The 16,244-nt window shown below is 50.8% G+C and overlaps 1 protein-coding gene across 9 annotated transcripts in view; it reads left to right on the top strand.

Moving 5' to 3' along the window:
- The window catches only part of EHMT2 (euchromatic histone lysine methyltransferase 2), a 40,542-nt gene extending 29,302 nt beyond the window's left edge, over positions 1-11,240 (top strand). For 8 of the 9 annotated variants that reach the window (XM_044419696.1, XM_044419699.1, XM_044419695.1 and 5 more), the window contains 11 exons: positions 433-534; positions 1,068-1,172; positions 2,491-2,645; positions 2,750-2,917; positions 3,773-3,917; positions 4,444-4,521; positions 6,068-6,183; positions 7,811-7,897; positions 8,080-8,158; positions 8,696-8,871; positions 9,789-11,240. In XM_044419696.1, coding sequence (XP_044275631.1) covers positions 433-534; positions 1,068-1,172; positions 2,491-2,645; positions 2,750-2,917; positions 3,773-3,917; positions 4,444-4,521; positions 6,068-6,183; positions 7,811-7,897; positions 8,080-8,158; positions 8,696-8,871; positions 9,789-9,969 — 1,392 coding nt within the window. In that variant the 3' untranslated portion in view covers positions 9,970-11,240. The remainder of the gene's footprint in view (positions 1-432; positions 535-1,067; positions 1,173-2,490; positions 2,646-2,749; positions 2,918-3,772; positions 3,918-4,443; positions 4,522-6,067; positions 6,184-7,810; positions 7,898-8,079; positions 8,159-8,695; positions 8,872-9,788) is intronic. The other variant, XM_044419697.1, reaches the window with a different exon arrangement.
- Positions 11,241-16,244: the final 5,004 nt, after the last annotated feature.

Genomic DNA, 16,244 nt, shown 5'->3' with positions numbered 1-16,244 from the left:
GCTATTCTAGCTTTTCCCACCTCCTTTGCCACATGTACGGGTGTCTCACATGTATTTGTTTATGATTTTTATATACCATCAATTCATTGCAAAATCTCAAGATGGTTTACACAGAAGAAATTAGGGATGTAAGATCATGCATAATGCAGGGTTTTTTTTAAATACAGCTGTACTATTGAACAGCAAAGAGGAACTGTGCCATTAAAATCCAGGAAGCACAAACTGCTGTAAGGAAACTGGTGAAAGGTCAGCAAATGACCCCAGGCATTTGATCAAAAGGTTCTGTTCTGCTAGGCCAGCGGTGACATGAGAGGAAGCGAAGGGAGAAGTGAATTACGAGGGGAAGGACTTGGGATGTGCGTGTGCGATGGAATCTGTGCCACACACGCCCCTGCTGATTGTTGTTTTCCCTTCCCCTTGCTACTGCCAAAGGAGGACGACGGCTCTACCTGTCTCCATCATGCTGCCAAGAATGGGAACGTGGAGATGGTCAGCTTGCTGCTTTCTACAGGACAGGTGGATGTCAATGCCCAGGTGAGTGGCAGGTGGAATGGAGCCTGGCCTGCTTTCCTCTTGGGGAATAAATTTTATGTAATTTATAAACTCCTTTTCTACATACACATGCTCTAAGTGGTGTGCAACATGTCAAAGAATCAAAAACGTTTAAACCATCAGTCAACAAGACGATAGTACAATAAGCAAAACAACCTTGAAAGGTAATGAGAGGGAATTGTTATTCGTGTGAGGTGTCATGTGAGGAGAAATGATTTACTGTGTCTAAACATATGTCATGAAGATGCCAGGCAGGTCTCCCTGGGAAGGGCACCTCACAGATGGGGGGCCAACACAGAGAAGGCCCTTCCCCTGTTAGTTATCCATCATACCACCGTAGGCAGTGGTGCCCAGAGAAAAGCCTCCAAAGATCATCTTAGAAATCAGGCAGGAACATCTGGAAGATTATGCTCCTTTGTGGATGTTGCTGCTGGTGACCAAAAATAGTTCACTTCCTTGCCTTCCGTGCCACGTTCCATGCACTGCCATCACACACACTCTCCTGCCTCATTTAGGATAGCGGAGGTTGGACCCCCATTATCTGGGCTGCCGAGCATAAGCACATCGAGGTGATCCGCATGTTGCTCACCCGTGGAGCCGACGTCACGTTGACTGACAATGTATGTGAGTTTTGGTTCCCCTGGTTTCCGCTTGGGATGAGCTTGTGTGGGTGGCACAAAGAGGGAGTGCTTCCCGCGCTGCGCAATCCCCAACAGAGTCCATCTCCTTCCAGGCTGGGGTTCACACCAGGTATGCTCTGTGACGCGTGCAGGTTCAGTTCGCACCTTAGTTTTTGTCTCTACATGTAAGTTTCTTCCTGGGAACCATGGGCAGGATGTTTGTCATAGGGCAACAGTGATTGGACTCCAGGCCCGAGGAACAAATCTGTCCCCACTGGGGTCGAGTCTGGTTCCACAGATGTCCTTGCTCACTTCCCCACATCACCGGCGGCCCCTGCTTCCCCCATCCCACAGCGGATCAGTGGAGTCCCAGCTCTGTGCATGCCTGTTCCCCTGTTCCCCAAGGTGACCGTTCTTCTCCTTTGGCTTAGTTGCCACTGATAAGAACTTGGAACTCAAATGAGCTGGGATTTTGGTCCTGCCCCTTTTTGGCTTTGGCTCTGCCAGCCACTGGACGCATCCCCCAGGAGCTGCTCCCATTTAGCCCCCTGGCTCAAAGACTTTCAGCAGCCCGTCATACAGGAAGGTACTTCTGGTCTGTATCAGCCCTTAAAACGTGCCAAGGAGCAAGCAGAGGTCCCGGAAGGGCCCCGGCACCAGCCCCGAGCTGCCAGGCTGCATCCAGATATTCCTCCCTATTCTGTCTCCTAGTTATGACATGACAGGGAGGGGGTGGAGATGGAAGAACAAGGTGCCAGCTAGGAAATTATGTGGTGTGGGGGAAGATGGTGGTGGTGGAGTGCCAGTTCTCTTTGGTGCATGATTAATGCAGCAGCGTCCCTGAAAATCACTTAGAAGGCATTATTTAAAGGATTCCGTGAGCTCTGCCTTCCCCAGGAGTGTTGGGCTACAACTCCCATCAGTCCCAGCCAGCATGGGTGCATTGGGCATTATGAATGTTGTAGTCCAAAACACCAGGGAGGGCTGAACTTTCTGTTAGAGCTCTTCAGACCTAAAGGTAGCACAAGGGAATGGGCGCTCAGGGTGGATCAGCAGCTGGTGCTAGGTTGGGGCAGGAAGTGTTTGGCTTGAAATCTGCCCTCCTTCGTTCCGTACCCGTGGAATTCCCACCCCTCTTAACTCGACCTTCCTTGCATGGTGCTTGTGATGCTCTGAGGCCCGTGTGGGATGCGAAGGCAACCAAGAGCTCCCAAGGATCTCCACGAGCGGGCAGAGCCGTCAGATGGCGACCGACGACCACCAGCTCTGCTGCTGTGCCTTTGCCTGCCCCGTAACATCTTTGCCTTCTCCCAAGCAGGAGGAGAATATTTGCTTGCACTGGGCCTCCTTCACAGGAAGTGCGGAGATCGCCGAGGTCCTGCTGAACGCCCAGTGCGACCTCCACGCCGTCAACTTCCATGGGGACACCCCTCTGCATATCGCGGCCCGGGAGAGCTACCACGAGTGTGTCCTGTAAGCCACGGGGTGTCCGGGGCCTCCTTGCGATGCGGGGGCAGACGGGACAGCAGCCAGCCTGGCTCTAAACCTCTTTCTCCCCCCACCCACCACAACCACAGCCTGTTCCTGTCCCGGGGGGCAGACACGGAAGTGCGGAACAAGGAGGGAGACTCCCCAGTGGACCTCACCTTGGAGAACTCCGAAGTGTGGTTTGCCCTGCAGCTCAACCGCAAGATCCGCCAGGGCATCCTGAACCGCTCCGTGCGCACAGAACGCATCATCAGCAGGTGGGTGCTTCCAGGGCGGGGGTGCCAAATCTGGCCCATCTGGGTTTCCGTCCGAATTTCTGGGATCCTCGCATGGCTACCTCCTCCCTCTGGCTCCACTCCCATCTGCCCAGACTCCAACCGTGGGGAGATGGACTATCTTTTGTATTGCTTTCTTCAAATACCACTCCTAGGGCATCGTTACTTGCAGTAAAATCTTTAAGCTCTGTAGGCTGGTGGTTTTTTGTTCATTTTTGCCCCATTTCTTCTAATCTCGGGGCCCTCCCGCCACTGGAATGGTGGGAGGGCTTCTCCAAAACTAAATTTGGCCCTGTGGGTTAAAAAAGGTTTAACATCTCCGTTCTTGTGTGAAGCCGGGATGGGGGGAGCGGGAAGCACAAAGGGATAAGAATGTGTTAGGCTTCACTGTCCCCTAGCTGGGTGTCTCTACATCCCTTTTGGGGTGGTATAGATCCATGTGACTCGACCACCTAGGACTTCAATTCATTCATTCATTCAATTATTTATTTATTCGTTTTATTTGATTTGCATGCCACCCCATGTGGCTAGACCACCTAGGACTTCCTTCCATCCATCCAATTTGTATGCCACCTCCAAAGCTCTAAGCTCTCTGAGTGGCTCACAACATTATGTTATCTGAGAAAGTTGAAAAGATGCTCTTCCTCAGAAATCTACATAACGGTATAATCAAGGAAGCTTCCGAACAATAAAACAGCAATTTGCACCAACTAAATGACATTTTTAAATGGATCTCAGCTTTGCAAGATTGTGGTGGGAGCAAAAACATTGTGCATAATTTAGAAACCGTTGCATGAGAACCCAGTATTTTTCACTGTTCCTCCTGGTCCTTTCCAGGGATGTGGCCCGTGGCTATGAGAACGTGCCCATTCCCTGTGTCAATTCTGTGGATGATGAGCCATGCCCAGATGATTACAAATACATCTCGGAAAACTGTGAGACCTCCACCATGAACATCGACCGCAACATCACCCATCTGCAGGTACTTGGTCCGTCCCAAAGCAGCAGGTATGGAGGCCATGAAAGGGGGTGAATCAGAAACATTCCGAAACAGGTGGCAGCAAGGAACGAGGAAAGGTTCTCCCTGTCCTGATCAGGAAGTGGATGGGCAAGGATTAAAGCCGGTCCCAAGCCAACTCTTCAGGTGTCCCACTAGTGGAGCATCTGGTTGGCATGCAGAAAGTCCCCGGGTTGATCCTCCGCCAACTCCAGCTTTTGGGGTTTTTCAAAGGGTTGGAGAGCAGGTGGTGGAAAAGGTCTCTGGAGAGCCCCTGCCAGCTGGAGTAGAATGTACTGGGCCAAATGGGCAAATATTTAGCCCCCCTCCCCAAATTGGGTAAATGGGCCTGGCATAAGGTGCTCTCCTAAATGCCAGCTTGCTTGTTCAAGTAAAAGGTGTGCAGCACAAGTCTAAGGAAGAGGAGCCTCTGCGCCCCAAACCTCTCTGTGAGCCACTGCCCCATCTCGCCTTGCCCCCATCCACCTGGTGCCTCTTCTTGCCCCCTCAGCACTGCACCTGCCAGGACGATTGTTCCTCCAGCAACTGCCTGTGTGGGCAGCTCAGCATTCGCTGCTGGTACGACAAGGTGCGTTTGTGTGGCGGGGGAGGGCGCCTGTTGGCTCACTGCCTGTGGGGTGGAAGCGGTGGTGGGATGGAGGGGAAACGCACTAGGACAGGGGTGGCCCACGGGCGTTTACAGGAAGCGCCGTCCACCCCGGGAAAGGGGGAGAGGGTGGTTGGAAGATGTTACCCCGTTTCCCCGAAAATAAGCCCTAACCAGAAAATAAGCCCTAGCACGATTTTTCAGGTTGCTCGCAATATAAGCCCTACCCCCAAAATAAGCCCCAGTTAAGATCATCAGCCAGATGGACACATTTAGTACGTCCATTGCAACACAATTCGGGGTTTGGAGAGGTGTGACGATGTTCCAGAAGAAGATGGCGTGACTGTATTTGAATAAATGTAGATTTTTGTACATGAAGAAATGTAGATTGTTGTACATGAAAAAATAAGACTTCACCTGGAAATAAGCCGTAGTGTGTCTTTTGGAGCAAAAATTAATATCAGACCGGGTCTTATTTTCGGGGAAACACGGTACTAGATGTTGCTCCATCCGGCTCTCCTCTGCCTGCCTCTCCTGCTCTGGCAGAAACATTTCCAGAAGGAAAGGGGCGTGTGCCTTCTCCCGATCCCTCCCGGGGGTGGCACGGCTCCTGCGCCTGGATCCCGCCTGGAGCAGCTGGAGCGTGGAGAGGTGGCAGCACTGAAGCTATGTCAAACAATTAAATTACAGGTTCTCAATTGTAGCATAAGCAAATAAAAACACTGTGAAGCCCAAGATTTTTATTTGCTTATGCTGCAATTGAGAACCTGTAATTTAATTGTTTGATTACGGCTTAAATCATTAATATATAATCGATTTATTATGCACGTACTGAATCTTGAAGCATGGGCCCCTGTTAGAAGGGTCCATGGCCCATGCTTCAAGATTCAGTACGTGCATAATATTTCTGGGTTGCTCTTTTTTGTCCGAGGGGGAAGTAGTCTGCATTTCATCATCCCACCATTGAGCGACAGGTGGGCTCACAACTGAGCTCTTCTCACCCGTGTGCTGGGAATCCAGCTCAGGAAAAAGGGTCAAAAGCAGGGAGTGCTGTGGCACAGGCTTGAAACCTGCCAGTCTTCATGTGACTCCAGCTGGGATTATACAGTGCAGGTTGGACCCAGTGGCAGGAATTGGCATCTGTGCGCATCTGCCAAGGCTCATGCGCCAGCAGGGGGACCACCGATCAACTCCAGAGCCCCCTGAATTTTGGGAAGCAATGAGGCAGCTATTCCTGGCACGCTTTCCAGGGCCAGGGTGGCCCCAGCTCTTCGGATGAGGACTGGGAAGGCTGGGAAGGGAGGCGTGTGGGCATAGAGATGGAGGAGGAGGGTGGGATTGTCCCACGGCCCCCATCTGCAGGTGCTCAGGCTGACCTTGGAAACAGATCGGGCTTGGTGGTGCGAGGAGCATTTGTTTTCTGTCTGAAGGAGCTGCTGGGACAGCTCAGCCTATCAGGCAGGCCTAACGAAAGCTGACTCACAAATTTGGCTTGTAGCGAGATCACTCCCTGTCCCTCCCCTCGCAGGATGGCCGCTTGCTGCAAGAGTTCAACAAGATTGAGCCCCCCTTGATCTTTGAATGCAACCAGGCCTGCACCTGCTGGAGGAACTGCAAGAATCGCGTGGTACAGAGTGGCATCAAGTGAGGGCTTCTTTCCTTTTTGCCTTTGCGGTTGCCCCAGCTGGGAAGAGATATGTTAGCCAAAAAGCAGAGAATTTTGGAGATCGCTGGAGCGCCCGGAATGAGCTGGGCCTTCCTGGCAGGGAGGGGGAACTGAATTGCAGCATATTGTTTCAAGTCTGAACGAGTGAGCTTTGTGCCCAAGTGGGGTCTCCAGTGCTAGTCTAACACCAAGAGAGCACTTTTTGTTGTGTGAATAGAATTAATCCCTAACTGAACATCATTCCTGGGAGAGAAAACCCGCGAGCCTCCAGACATTGGACTACAACTCCCACAAGCCTGGCCTATGCTGGCTGTGGCTGATGGGAGTTGGAGTCCCAACAATATCTGGAGGGGTCGCAAGTCCCTCAGCTATGGTCTGCTGCACACAAGCTCTCCGCCGTGACTGCTGCCTGTGAAATGTCCAGGTTCAGAAACTGGGCTGTTCACTCCTTGTGAGCCTCTGGAGGCATCTTTCGGCTGCCCTTTGGAGATTCAGATGCGAGACATTTGTTCTGAAGAACATGAGAAAAGCCAGGTTGGATCAGGCCCGAGGTCCGCCTAGCCCAGCACTCCATACACATGGTAGACCAGCTGCCCGCAGGACCCCTCAAGCAGGAGGGCTGCAAGGCCTCTGCCTCCCCCACTCCTCAGCTGCTGGTATGCGTAGGCAGGCGCCTCCAGTAAAGGCAGCAGCGCGTAGCGAGCAAGGCCAGTAGCCACCAAGAACCTCCTCCTCCAGCAGTTTGTCCAGTCCCCGTTGAGAGCCATCCAGGTTGGCAGCCGTCGCCACTTCTGCGGCAGTGAATTCCACGCTGCATGTGTTGTGTGAAGAAGCACCTGTCCTGAACCTCCCACCGATCAGCTTCGTGGGACATCGTTCCAGTCTTACGGGAGAAGGAAAACATGCCTCCCTCCTCACTGCTCCATACCACACATCGTTTTGAACACCTCTATAAATTACGTCTCTCTTTACTCACCCTTTTTGTAAGCGAAGCGGCCCCAGATGTTGTGATGGACACTCGATTTAATTCAGCAAGGCCGTTCCTACGTTCGTTCACCTTGTAACACGAGGGGCATGGCCTGCTACCAAGAGAAAGATCCAGTATCAACAACTGGGGATATGGCTAGGTTCATCTGCAGCACGGCTCCCACCTCGCTGTCTCTCCCTCCCCAATATATGTCACTAGAACCTCCCCATAATATTCCGTGCATCTGATGAAGTCCATTAACGTTTTTGCCTTCATTTTTAAGGTGCCACAGGACTTTTAGCGTTTTTGCCCCAGCAGACTAGCTCACCTACCCCTCTGGAAAGTCAGTGTGCGGGGGAGAAAGGTAGCAGGATATATTTAAGGCCATCATCTACCTGAATTAGCACTGTATATTATACCAAGTGGGCAAACATAAGAGTTTTCTGAAAGGCCACTGGTGGCCTTGGACTTAAGAAGCTGCCAGATCGATTCCGTGCTGGTTTTGCTGGAGTACGAGAGGCGACCTCTGCTGCCTTTTCACTTGCCCTTTTGATCTAGCCCTCCAGGTGAGGAAGGCTTTGGACTCTCCTACGCCTTCGCAGCCTTCAGCTCTCCGCCTTGTGTTCTCTTCGCTGCAGGGTCCGTTTACAGCTCTATCGCACTGCCAAAATGGGATGGGGAGTCCGAGCACTGCAGACAATCCCCCAGGGAACGTTCATATGCGAGTGAGTGCTGATGGGGTGGCGGGGGAGAGAGCTTTCCTCTGCGCCCGCATGTGAGGGAGGGGGCCGGAGGGCTGCCGCTCTCCGTGTCGGAGTTCCCGCCCTGGCCACAGACTTCCTGACTTTGAGGAATGAGTAACCCTCTAGCAGCTGCACCCTCACCTTCTGCACCATCTGGCACACAGATACGTGGGGGAGCTGATTTCTGACGCAGAAGCTGATGTAAGGGAAGATGATTCCTACTTGTTCGATCTAGACAATAAGGTAAGATTTCCCTAACTCACACTGACCTGGACAGGACTTGGGGGTCAGTGGCGTAAGGTATTTTATAAACTACACCAGTGTGCAGAGTCCTTGTTCCTGGGGCCTAATTTGACCCACCTGACATCCCAGCTCAGCCTGTTATGGTTCACCAGAAGGTTGCACTTCCTTCTCTACAGCCCAACCACCAAGCAATTTTGTGTAGTTCCCCCATCCCATTCTAAAAAAAAAACTCACATGCCTCTCTTAAGGCTTAGTGACTGGCCATGAGAGCCATAAAATATGGTCAGCTGGAATTTTTGTCCTATTGACCGACAAAAATTCTTTGACACTGGCTAGGAGGTGGTCCCCAACAACTTCTCTGAAGCTGAATTTGTCCCCCAGGCCAAAGCAAGTTCAAGACCTCTGATTTACAGCAAGGGAACTAGAAGTCCTGGTTTCTGTTTAAACACAGTTGTGAGCGGGATAGAGGAAGAGTTAAACTAGTGGATGTTTTAAAAGTGAAAGTGCTGTGTTTGCTACACCCTTCCCCACTGGCAGGACGGCGAGGTGTACTGCATTGATGCGCGTTACTATGGCAACGTCAGCCGTTTCATCAACCACTTGTGTGACCCCAACATCATCCCCGTACGGGTGTTCATGCTGCACCAGGATCTACGTTTCCCCCGCATTGCCTTCTTCAGCAGCCGGGACATTCAAACTGGTGAAGAGCTCGGGTTAGTGGATGGAGAAGCATGGGAGAGAGAGAGACAAGTCCCCTGGGCTATTGCGAAGGAGGCGGCGGCAGGGGAATTGGGGCTGGAATATGCCCTGCAGCCGCAGAATGCAGGAAAGGCGCCTTGCTGTATGGGCAGAAGATGACCTTGTTCTAGAAAGGGTCCATACTTAGTCTTTCTCTAGCTGGTGCCCTCCAGATGCGCCGGGCACCCAATTCTGTCTGCTCTAGGTAGCATGAACAGTGGGCAGGCATGCAGGCGTTCTGTCCCAGGCAGTCAGGTTGGGAATGGCCACTCTCAGCTCTGAGGGGGGAACAGAAGGGCCTGACTGAGCGCCTCAACTTGGGGGGGCACCAGGGCTTTGGGAGAAGCACGGTGAGAGGAGGGCATCGGGAAGCATCTGCAGCAGATCCGCATCTCTGGAGCAGCTGCAGTGAAAGATGGATCAAGCTGCAGGAAAGGTGGCCAGGGAGAAGGAAGGAACGGTGGCTTTCTCCATCTCTGTGGTTGCCAGCTTCAAATCTGCAGTGTCAAACCAGTAGTAATAATAATTATGCTTCTCTACTGCCTGTAGCCATTGCTCTCTGGGCAGTTTACAACAGTATCATAGAATCATCCACTCAGGTCACCCATCGAGATTCGAACCAGGTCTGGCCCTGCTTAGCTTCCAAGATTAGGCAGGATCAGGCACTTCAGGCTGTATGGAAGCCATATTTAGCCAGCAGGCAGGCAAAGCTGCCATCCCCATTGGAATGTGCCCTATACTGAGTCAAACCACTGGCCCATGCAGCCCAGTATTGTCTCCACTGATTGGCGGTAATTCTGCAGAGTTTCCTAGCCCTGTTGGGAGAATCCAGCAGTTTTCCACTGAACTGCTGCTCCTCCCTCTTACTCCTTTTCCTTGCCCTGGGCTGTAGGTTCGACTACGGTGACCGATTTTGGGACATCAAGAGCAAATACTTCACATGCCAATGTGGATCGGAGAAATGCAAGCATTCGGCTGAGGCCATTGCCTTGGAGCAGAGCCGCCTTGCCCGCCTCGAGGCCCACCAGGACGTCTTGCCCGACAGCAGCAGCCTCCCTGCCACACAGGCCTGAACCGGGCCCAGGTGCCAGTCCAGAACACTGGGGCCTCCCCAGTCCCTCCTTCCACTGGCCCTGGGCTGCTCCTCTGGGACCAGGCATGCTGGAACGTGGGAGCTTCTCTTCTCCGCGGGATTGCTCCTCGGCGAAATGTAACGCTGGAGAAAGTGGGGAGAGAGGCAAGAAAGTGTGTCCTCAGCCAAGATACGTTCGAGGGAGAGAGGGAAAAAGAGAGGCCCACTGCCTGCGAGAAGGATCCTCTTGGAACAGGAGAAGGGGGCTAGGGCAGGGGGGAAAGAGCACCAGGGCTCCTGGCATCCTTGGCCCCCTTACAGCCAGGATGATAGAATGTGTGATCCACCCACAGCTTGCTGCCTGCTTGGAAAAAAAAAAAAACTTTGCTTAGGTGGCCTTTTTCTTGTTTTTGGGCCAAGTTAACGTTAACGTTTTCCTAAAGGACAGTTCTGTTTTGAATTTGACCAAGGCAGGCGTTCTATCACTTGTTCTTCCCCTCCTCCTCTTCCTCTCAGCCTCCGAAGATGCCCTAACAAGCTGCTGACCCATGCCTCGGTTCTGCACTCCCAAGCGGGCAGGCATACGAAGGCTTTGGTGGGCCACCTTCAGCCTGGTGGACCGCGGATCGCACAAGCACCGTCCAGTCAATGTGAGCCAGGTCGGCAGCTTGTGGTGGTGCCAATGCTGGGGCCTGCAAGTTCCATCTATTCCAAGGGGCAAGGGGGCTGATGGGAGTTGCAGGCCACACCATCTGGAGGGCGTCCACCTCATTGCAGGAGGCAGGCTAATTGTCAAGCCTTTGGCTGGCCATGAGGACTGGCAAGAATGGATGGCACGGAGCAGGTGTGGACCAGGATGGATGCTGGCTATGCTTGAAATGATGCTGTCACCTTTTGGTGGGAGAGTGAGTGGGAGTGTGCGCACGCGTGCGCCAGTGTCTTCCTTGCCATCTGGAAGAACGTTTGTGTTAATGTGGCCTTTTGCCTCGAGGAAGGCCAGGTTAATGTTTGTTTTTTGGTCAATGAAAGGTTTGAATGGGAGCCGGGCTGTAGACACACACTCCCACTGCCTGCACCTCCGCTCTTGTAGCTTCCTCTGCCTTTCAGTTCCCGCCACAGCAACAGAGGTCTGGTTTGCTTGAAAGAGGCAAGCTTTCTCTTCCTCTCTCTCTTTCTCTTTTCTATGAGTTTCACATTTGTTTTTAAACTGTAATTTTCTGGGGCCATAAAACTAATAAATGTTGGCATCTAGTGATTTTGATACAAAAGTAAGCAGAAATGGGTTGTGTGTCTATCGCTTCTCTTCCGCTTTGGCAAGACGGGGCTTTGCATGTTTGACACGACAAAGCCTTCAGGCAGAATGCACTCTCTGCAAAGCTACGATGCCCACTCCTTTGGCAGAGCCTTCCAAACAAACCTGTTTTATTTAAAGCCTTCCCACAGCCCTTAGACCAGGGGTCAGCAATCCGCGGCTCCGGAGCTGCACGTGGCTCTTGAATCCCTCTGCTGCGGCTCTGTTGCTCAAAATATGTGTCACAGCCGCGGATCTGCGACCGAGGCTCAAAATACCAATAGGTGATGATGAGGCATCCACTCAGGAAGGCTGCGCTAGCAGGTTAAGTAAACTGCTACATTCCTCTGCTATTGTGCAGGGAAGGAGTGGAGCAAGCTTCCTGCAGGCTCTCATGTTACATGAAACGCTGCTGAAAAGATTCTCTTTGTCCAAATGTAATCTCCTTCCTCTGAATGTTAAAAGCTGCGCTTGGGACCTGTCACAATTCACAGCACTTGACTGTTTATCTGATAATCAGTCACTAAACGCACCTATATCTGCGACTTTCCCTGGTAGGCCAACCATGGATAAATCGAAGAAAGGTTTCTGAAGAAAACCAAACGTTTAATGATAAGTAGGTAGATTAATTTGCTTTTACTGCTGACAAACTTACGGGGTTTGCTGTTTAATGCATGCAGCCCTTTAGCACTGACTTTGACTCTGTAGGAAGCTGTTCTCCTATTCAAAATATATGAAAGGAATCCTCCTAGTTTATAATGTAAGATTAAAAATAACAGTTTTTAGTGACTGAACAAGAGCTGCAGCTAAATCATAATGAAGATACACATAGCATTAAGGTAAAAAACGATATATGCAGTGTTATCTTCATTTTAGATGTCAAAAGGGCTTTGCGGCTCCTGGTGTTTTCTTTTGTGTGGGAAACGGGTCCAAATGGCTCTTTGAGTGTTAAAGGCTGCTGACCCCTGCCTTAGACTGTGGCTGCTTCCTCAGCAGTCACTTCCTGGTTCCTCTGAGGAAGCACAAGCCATTCAGGCCAGATCCAGAACATCTTTAATATTAGGTGCACATCAGTTGGAATTGGATACATCTGCTCATCCTGTCCGAGAGAAGCCGTGTCTGTTGGGTAAGAAGCCAAAGGGTCTTCTTCCATTCCCCTGAAGGGGCTGCCTCACAGTGCAGGGGAAGACCTGGGCCTAGGATGCTGTCCCTCCGTCCCTCTGCTCATTTCTCCATCTTCTAATGGCTTCAGAGCTGTGTGTTGCTTAGGAAATTTTGCCTCCAGTACCTGAAGATGTTCCTTCAGATGCTTTAAGTAACAGTCACGGGTTTCAACAAAAGAGCCCTGAGTTGCACACCCCTCAAGACTCTCTGTTGAGCAGGGCAAGCTTAAGGTGTCCAGTTTCACACGCTTGAGCTATGCCACTGATGGAAGCAGAGCCAGCCCACGGACTTAACGGGCTCCCCGTCAACATGTGTTGGGCAGCTAACAACAGAGCATACGGCATGATGCAATGATGACACAACCGCTTCTGTAAAACAGTTTTAAAGCTTCCTAGCAGTTCAAGGAGGAAAAAACTCTAGGAGCTCAGGTCACAGAACAAAAGTATTGAATGCTTATTTTATAAAAACACATTGAAAAGGCCAGGGTGAATATGAAGATCGTCACCTGATGCCAAAAACAGAATCAGCTGCCCCCACCGCTTGAAAAGACTATAAAGGAGGTGGCAGATGAGTCTCCTTGGGAAAGGTGTTTCACAGTTGGGGTGACACAAGCAAGGAGGCCCTGCCTATAATAGTCAACCATTTCTTCCACTTGGTAGGGTTACTTGGGGCAGGGGCACTGCAAGGAATTTTAAGGTCCGGGTACATATATACAGAGAGATGATTTCTCAGGTAAACCTTTTCCAAGCTGTTGCAGCAGTGGGCAACTTGAGGTTCTGCAGGTACCAGCCAGCCAGCATCCCCAGTAGTGAGAGATCATGGGAGTTGAAGGCCAAAACACCTGGAGGGCCACAAGTTGGCCATAACTAAGGGCTTTATAGATTAAGGCCAGCCCTTTAAAGTGGTCCTGGACACTGACTAGGAGACAGTGCAGCTGTGATAAGACACTGACGTAATATAATCAACTTCCTCATCTAGCAGTTTAATTTTGGACCAAGGGCAGTTTCCAGACCAAGGCATGCCCATGAACAAAAGCCTAAATGGGAAGTTACCAGAACACAGATGTCAAAATGTTTTTCACCCAGGTGTGGTTGCCACAAGTGTATCAGCCACAACTGGTAAAGGCACTTTGAGCTTCAAGGCTTTCCCAAGCCCCTAAAGCAGTCTTTCCCAACCTGATGCTCTCCAGATGCATTGGACTCCAACTCCTAGATTCCTCCAGCCAGCAGAGGGCTGTTTGCAACTAATCCATGCTAGGGAAGGCAGCTCTGCAGGCAAACCTGGCTCAGCAAGCCCCAAAGTTCGATCCTGTTTCCAAGAGGGATTGAACATCATTTGCCCAGGGGGATGGGTCATCCTGCAACAGCACCTCCATCTTACCTGGGCTGCATCCCAGTTTCTGCACTCTTGTCCAGCCTATTCCTGCACCCAAGGATGGACCCAGATCATCAGCACCTGGTGGAAAAGGAAGAGTGGTGTGGCCTGCAACCTGGTAGCACATCGACTCAAATCTTAGTTCCTGCTGTTTCATGTTGATCAGCCTCTCCCAGCCTAGTGTTCTCCAGCCATGCTTCATCCCTGGCCAATGGGAAGGTTGGTTACCAACACTTGGAGGGAATTTGCCCTGCACTTGTTCAGGGAAACCCTTTTGTCCTGCTCCAGATGTTCCAGGGTTACAGAAAACAGATTCCGGAACCAAACTTTAGTACAAGCTGTTCAGTGGTGGTCTTGACCAAGGTTCGTGCTTGTACACGTGAGCACAGGCTGTCAGGTCATTGCTCCATCTGGAGCAGGACTGTCTATCTGCAAAGACTGGAAGATACTCTGCAGGGGTTTCAGGGAAATGGCTTTTTCCCTTGCTGTCTTCTGTATATCAGTCCTGTAAGGTAGGTTGGCATTATTCCCATATTGCAGATCAGAGGAGTGAGGTTGAACAAATTGCTGTCATTATCCCCTCATGGCACTAATTAATTTACCTAAGGAGAGTTGATAACCCTTGCTTATCTCTTGCTTTTTAGATAGGTAATTTTCTAGTGCTTGAAGTTTGTCACAATCATGTATGAAGTGGCTGGGGTTTGACTGATGAAATCCTAGTAACAAGTTGGCTTACACAGAAGTGAAAGGGACTCCATGATGAGCCAAGGATTGTGCTTGCTCATTTGCCCCACACCCTCTCTATTTTCTTGGAACGTGCTTGTAAAACGAGACAAACTGAAAAGTGGCACAGTCATGTTTGCTTCTGACGATCAACGCTTAGTCAAAAGTGGAGTCTTGCCTCTAGAAGGGAGAGAAAGATGTTTGCTTAGAAACAGAAGGGGGCAAGCTGGCATTTTTGGAAGGGGAATGAAGAAATGAAGAGCGTGAGAAGGATTCAAGTTGGGGTCCAGGAGGGTGAGCTGTTTTTTGGAGAAACTTGTGCCTGCCTGTTCCCAAGGAAAACCAGACTGCTCCTAAGTTTTGTGCCAGTGGAATTTCAGTAGAGAGTGAGAAATGTTGGAGCTCCTTTCAGATTCATTTTCTCCTTTTCAACAGAATGTTCAATTTTTTATTCTTCGACTCCTGATTTACATCAATGTTTGTTAACACTGTCATATTTATGTTTAAAAAATTACATTTATATCTTCCCTGACCCTTCAAGCAACCTAGGGAGGCCTACATGGTGATCCTATTCTCCATTTCATCTGCAGAGCAACCCTGTGAGGAGGGTCAGGTTGAGAGTGAGTGACTGGTCTCAAGTTACTTAATGAGCTTCAGGGCAGGTGGGAATCAGAACCGCAGCCTCCCACATTCAGTCCAACACTCCTTTAAAAAGTATGTATTTATTATGCCTGTATATACTCCTAGGAAGGGGACTGCAGGTAGCGCAGTGATTTAAACTGCTGTGCTGCTGGGCTGGTTGATTGAAAGGTCGCCAGTTCGAATCTACACAACAGGGTGAGTTCCCGTTGCTCCGTCCCAGCTCCTGCCAACCTTGCAGTTCGAAAGCATGCAAATACAGGTAGATAAAAAGGTACCCCTTCGGTGGGCAGGTAACAGCGTTCCGAGCACCTCGGTGTTTAGTCATGCCGGCCACATGACCATGGAGACCGTCTGCGGACAAACGCTGGCCCCCCTCGGCTAGGAAGCAGAGATGAGCGCCACCCCCTAGAGTCAGGCATGACTGGACTTAATGTCAAGGGGGAACCTTTAGCTTTACTCCTAGGAAATAACCAGGAACAGCCCTGTCAAAAACAACCCTTTTAAAAGAAAATGGAGTTCCTTCAGCTTCCCTTAAAAGAGGAAGCTCGCACTGTTCCTGTTTCCCAAGCAGTTGGAATTCTAGGAAAGAGTGGAAAAGGAAAAGGCCCCCAGAAGAACTACCCCCCCTCTGATCCCCCTTGAGGATCTCGTGATTTAGTGGTGACCCCTTTTCACAAGCAAAGATCACGCTCAGCTGCCGAGACAAATCAAGGTAGACAATAATGCCCCCACCAGCCTCTCTGGGCCGCTGGTGAGTGCTTGTCGCACGTTGATAACGGACACTTCCACAGACGTTGTCAAGGCGGGGCCTGCACATGTTTGAGTACAAATAGAAATTGAAAACAGTGGAAGTTTGTTGCATATTTTCTTTAAAGCAGTAACAAACTAGTTCCAGCCCATGCAATGTTTTAGCTGGGACATTGAAGGGGCTGTCACTAGCTGTCAAGCTGGAGAGCATGTTTCACAATCTCTTGGCGGGGGCTGGGGGGGATTAAAAAAAAAGGATAAAGGGGGCAAAAAACTGGTGGTGAGCTCAGAGGCTGAACTGCTTGGTGGTTCTGGAGTGGCTGGCACAAGCCGCA

This window comes from Varanus komodoensis, unplaced genomic scaffold, assembly GCF_004798865.1.
Source record: "Varanus komodoensis strain SLA01 unplaced genomic scaffold, ASM479886v1 scaffold107, whole genome shotgun sequence".
Taxonomy (NCBI): domain Eukaryota; kingdom Metazoa; phylum Chordata; class Lepidosauria; order Squamata; family Varanidae; genus Varanus; species Varanus komodoensis.
The sequence above is the reverse complement of the archived record's forward strand: the minus strand, read 5'-3'. Positions and strand labels throughout refer to the sequence as shown.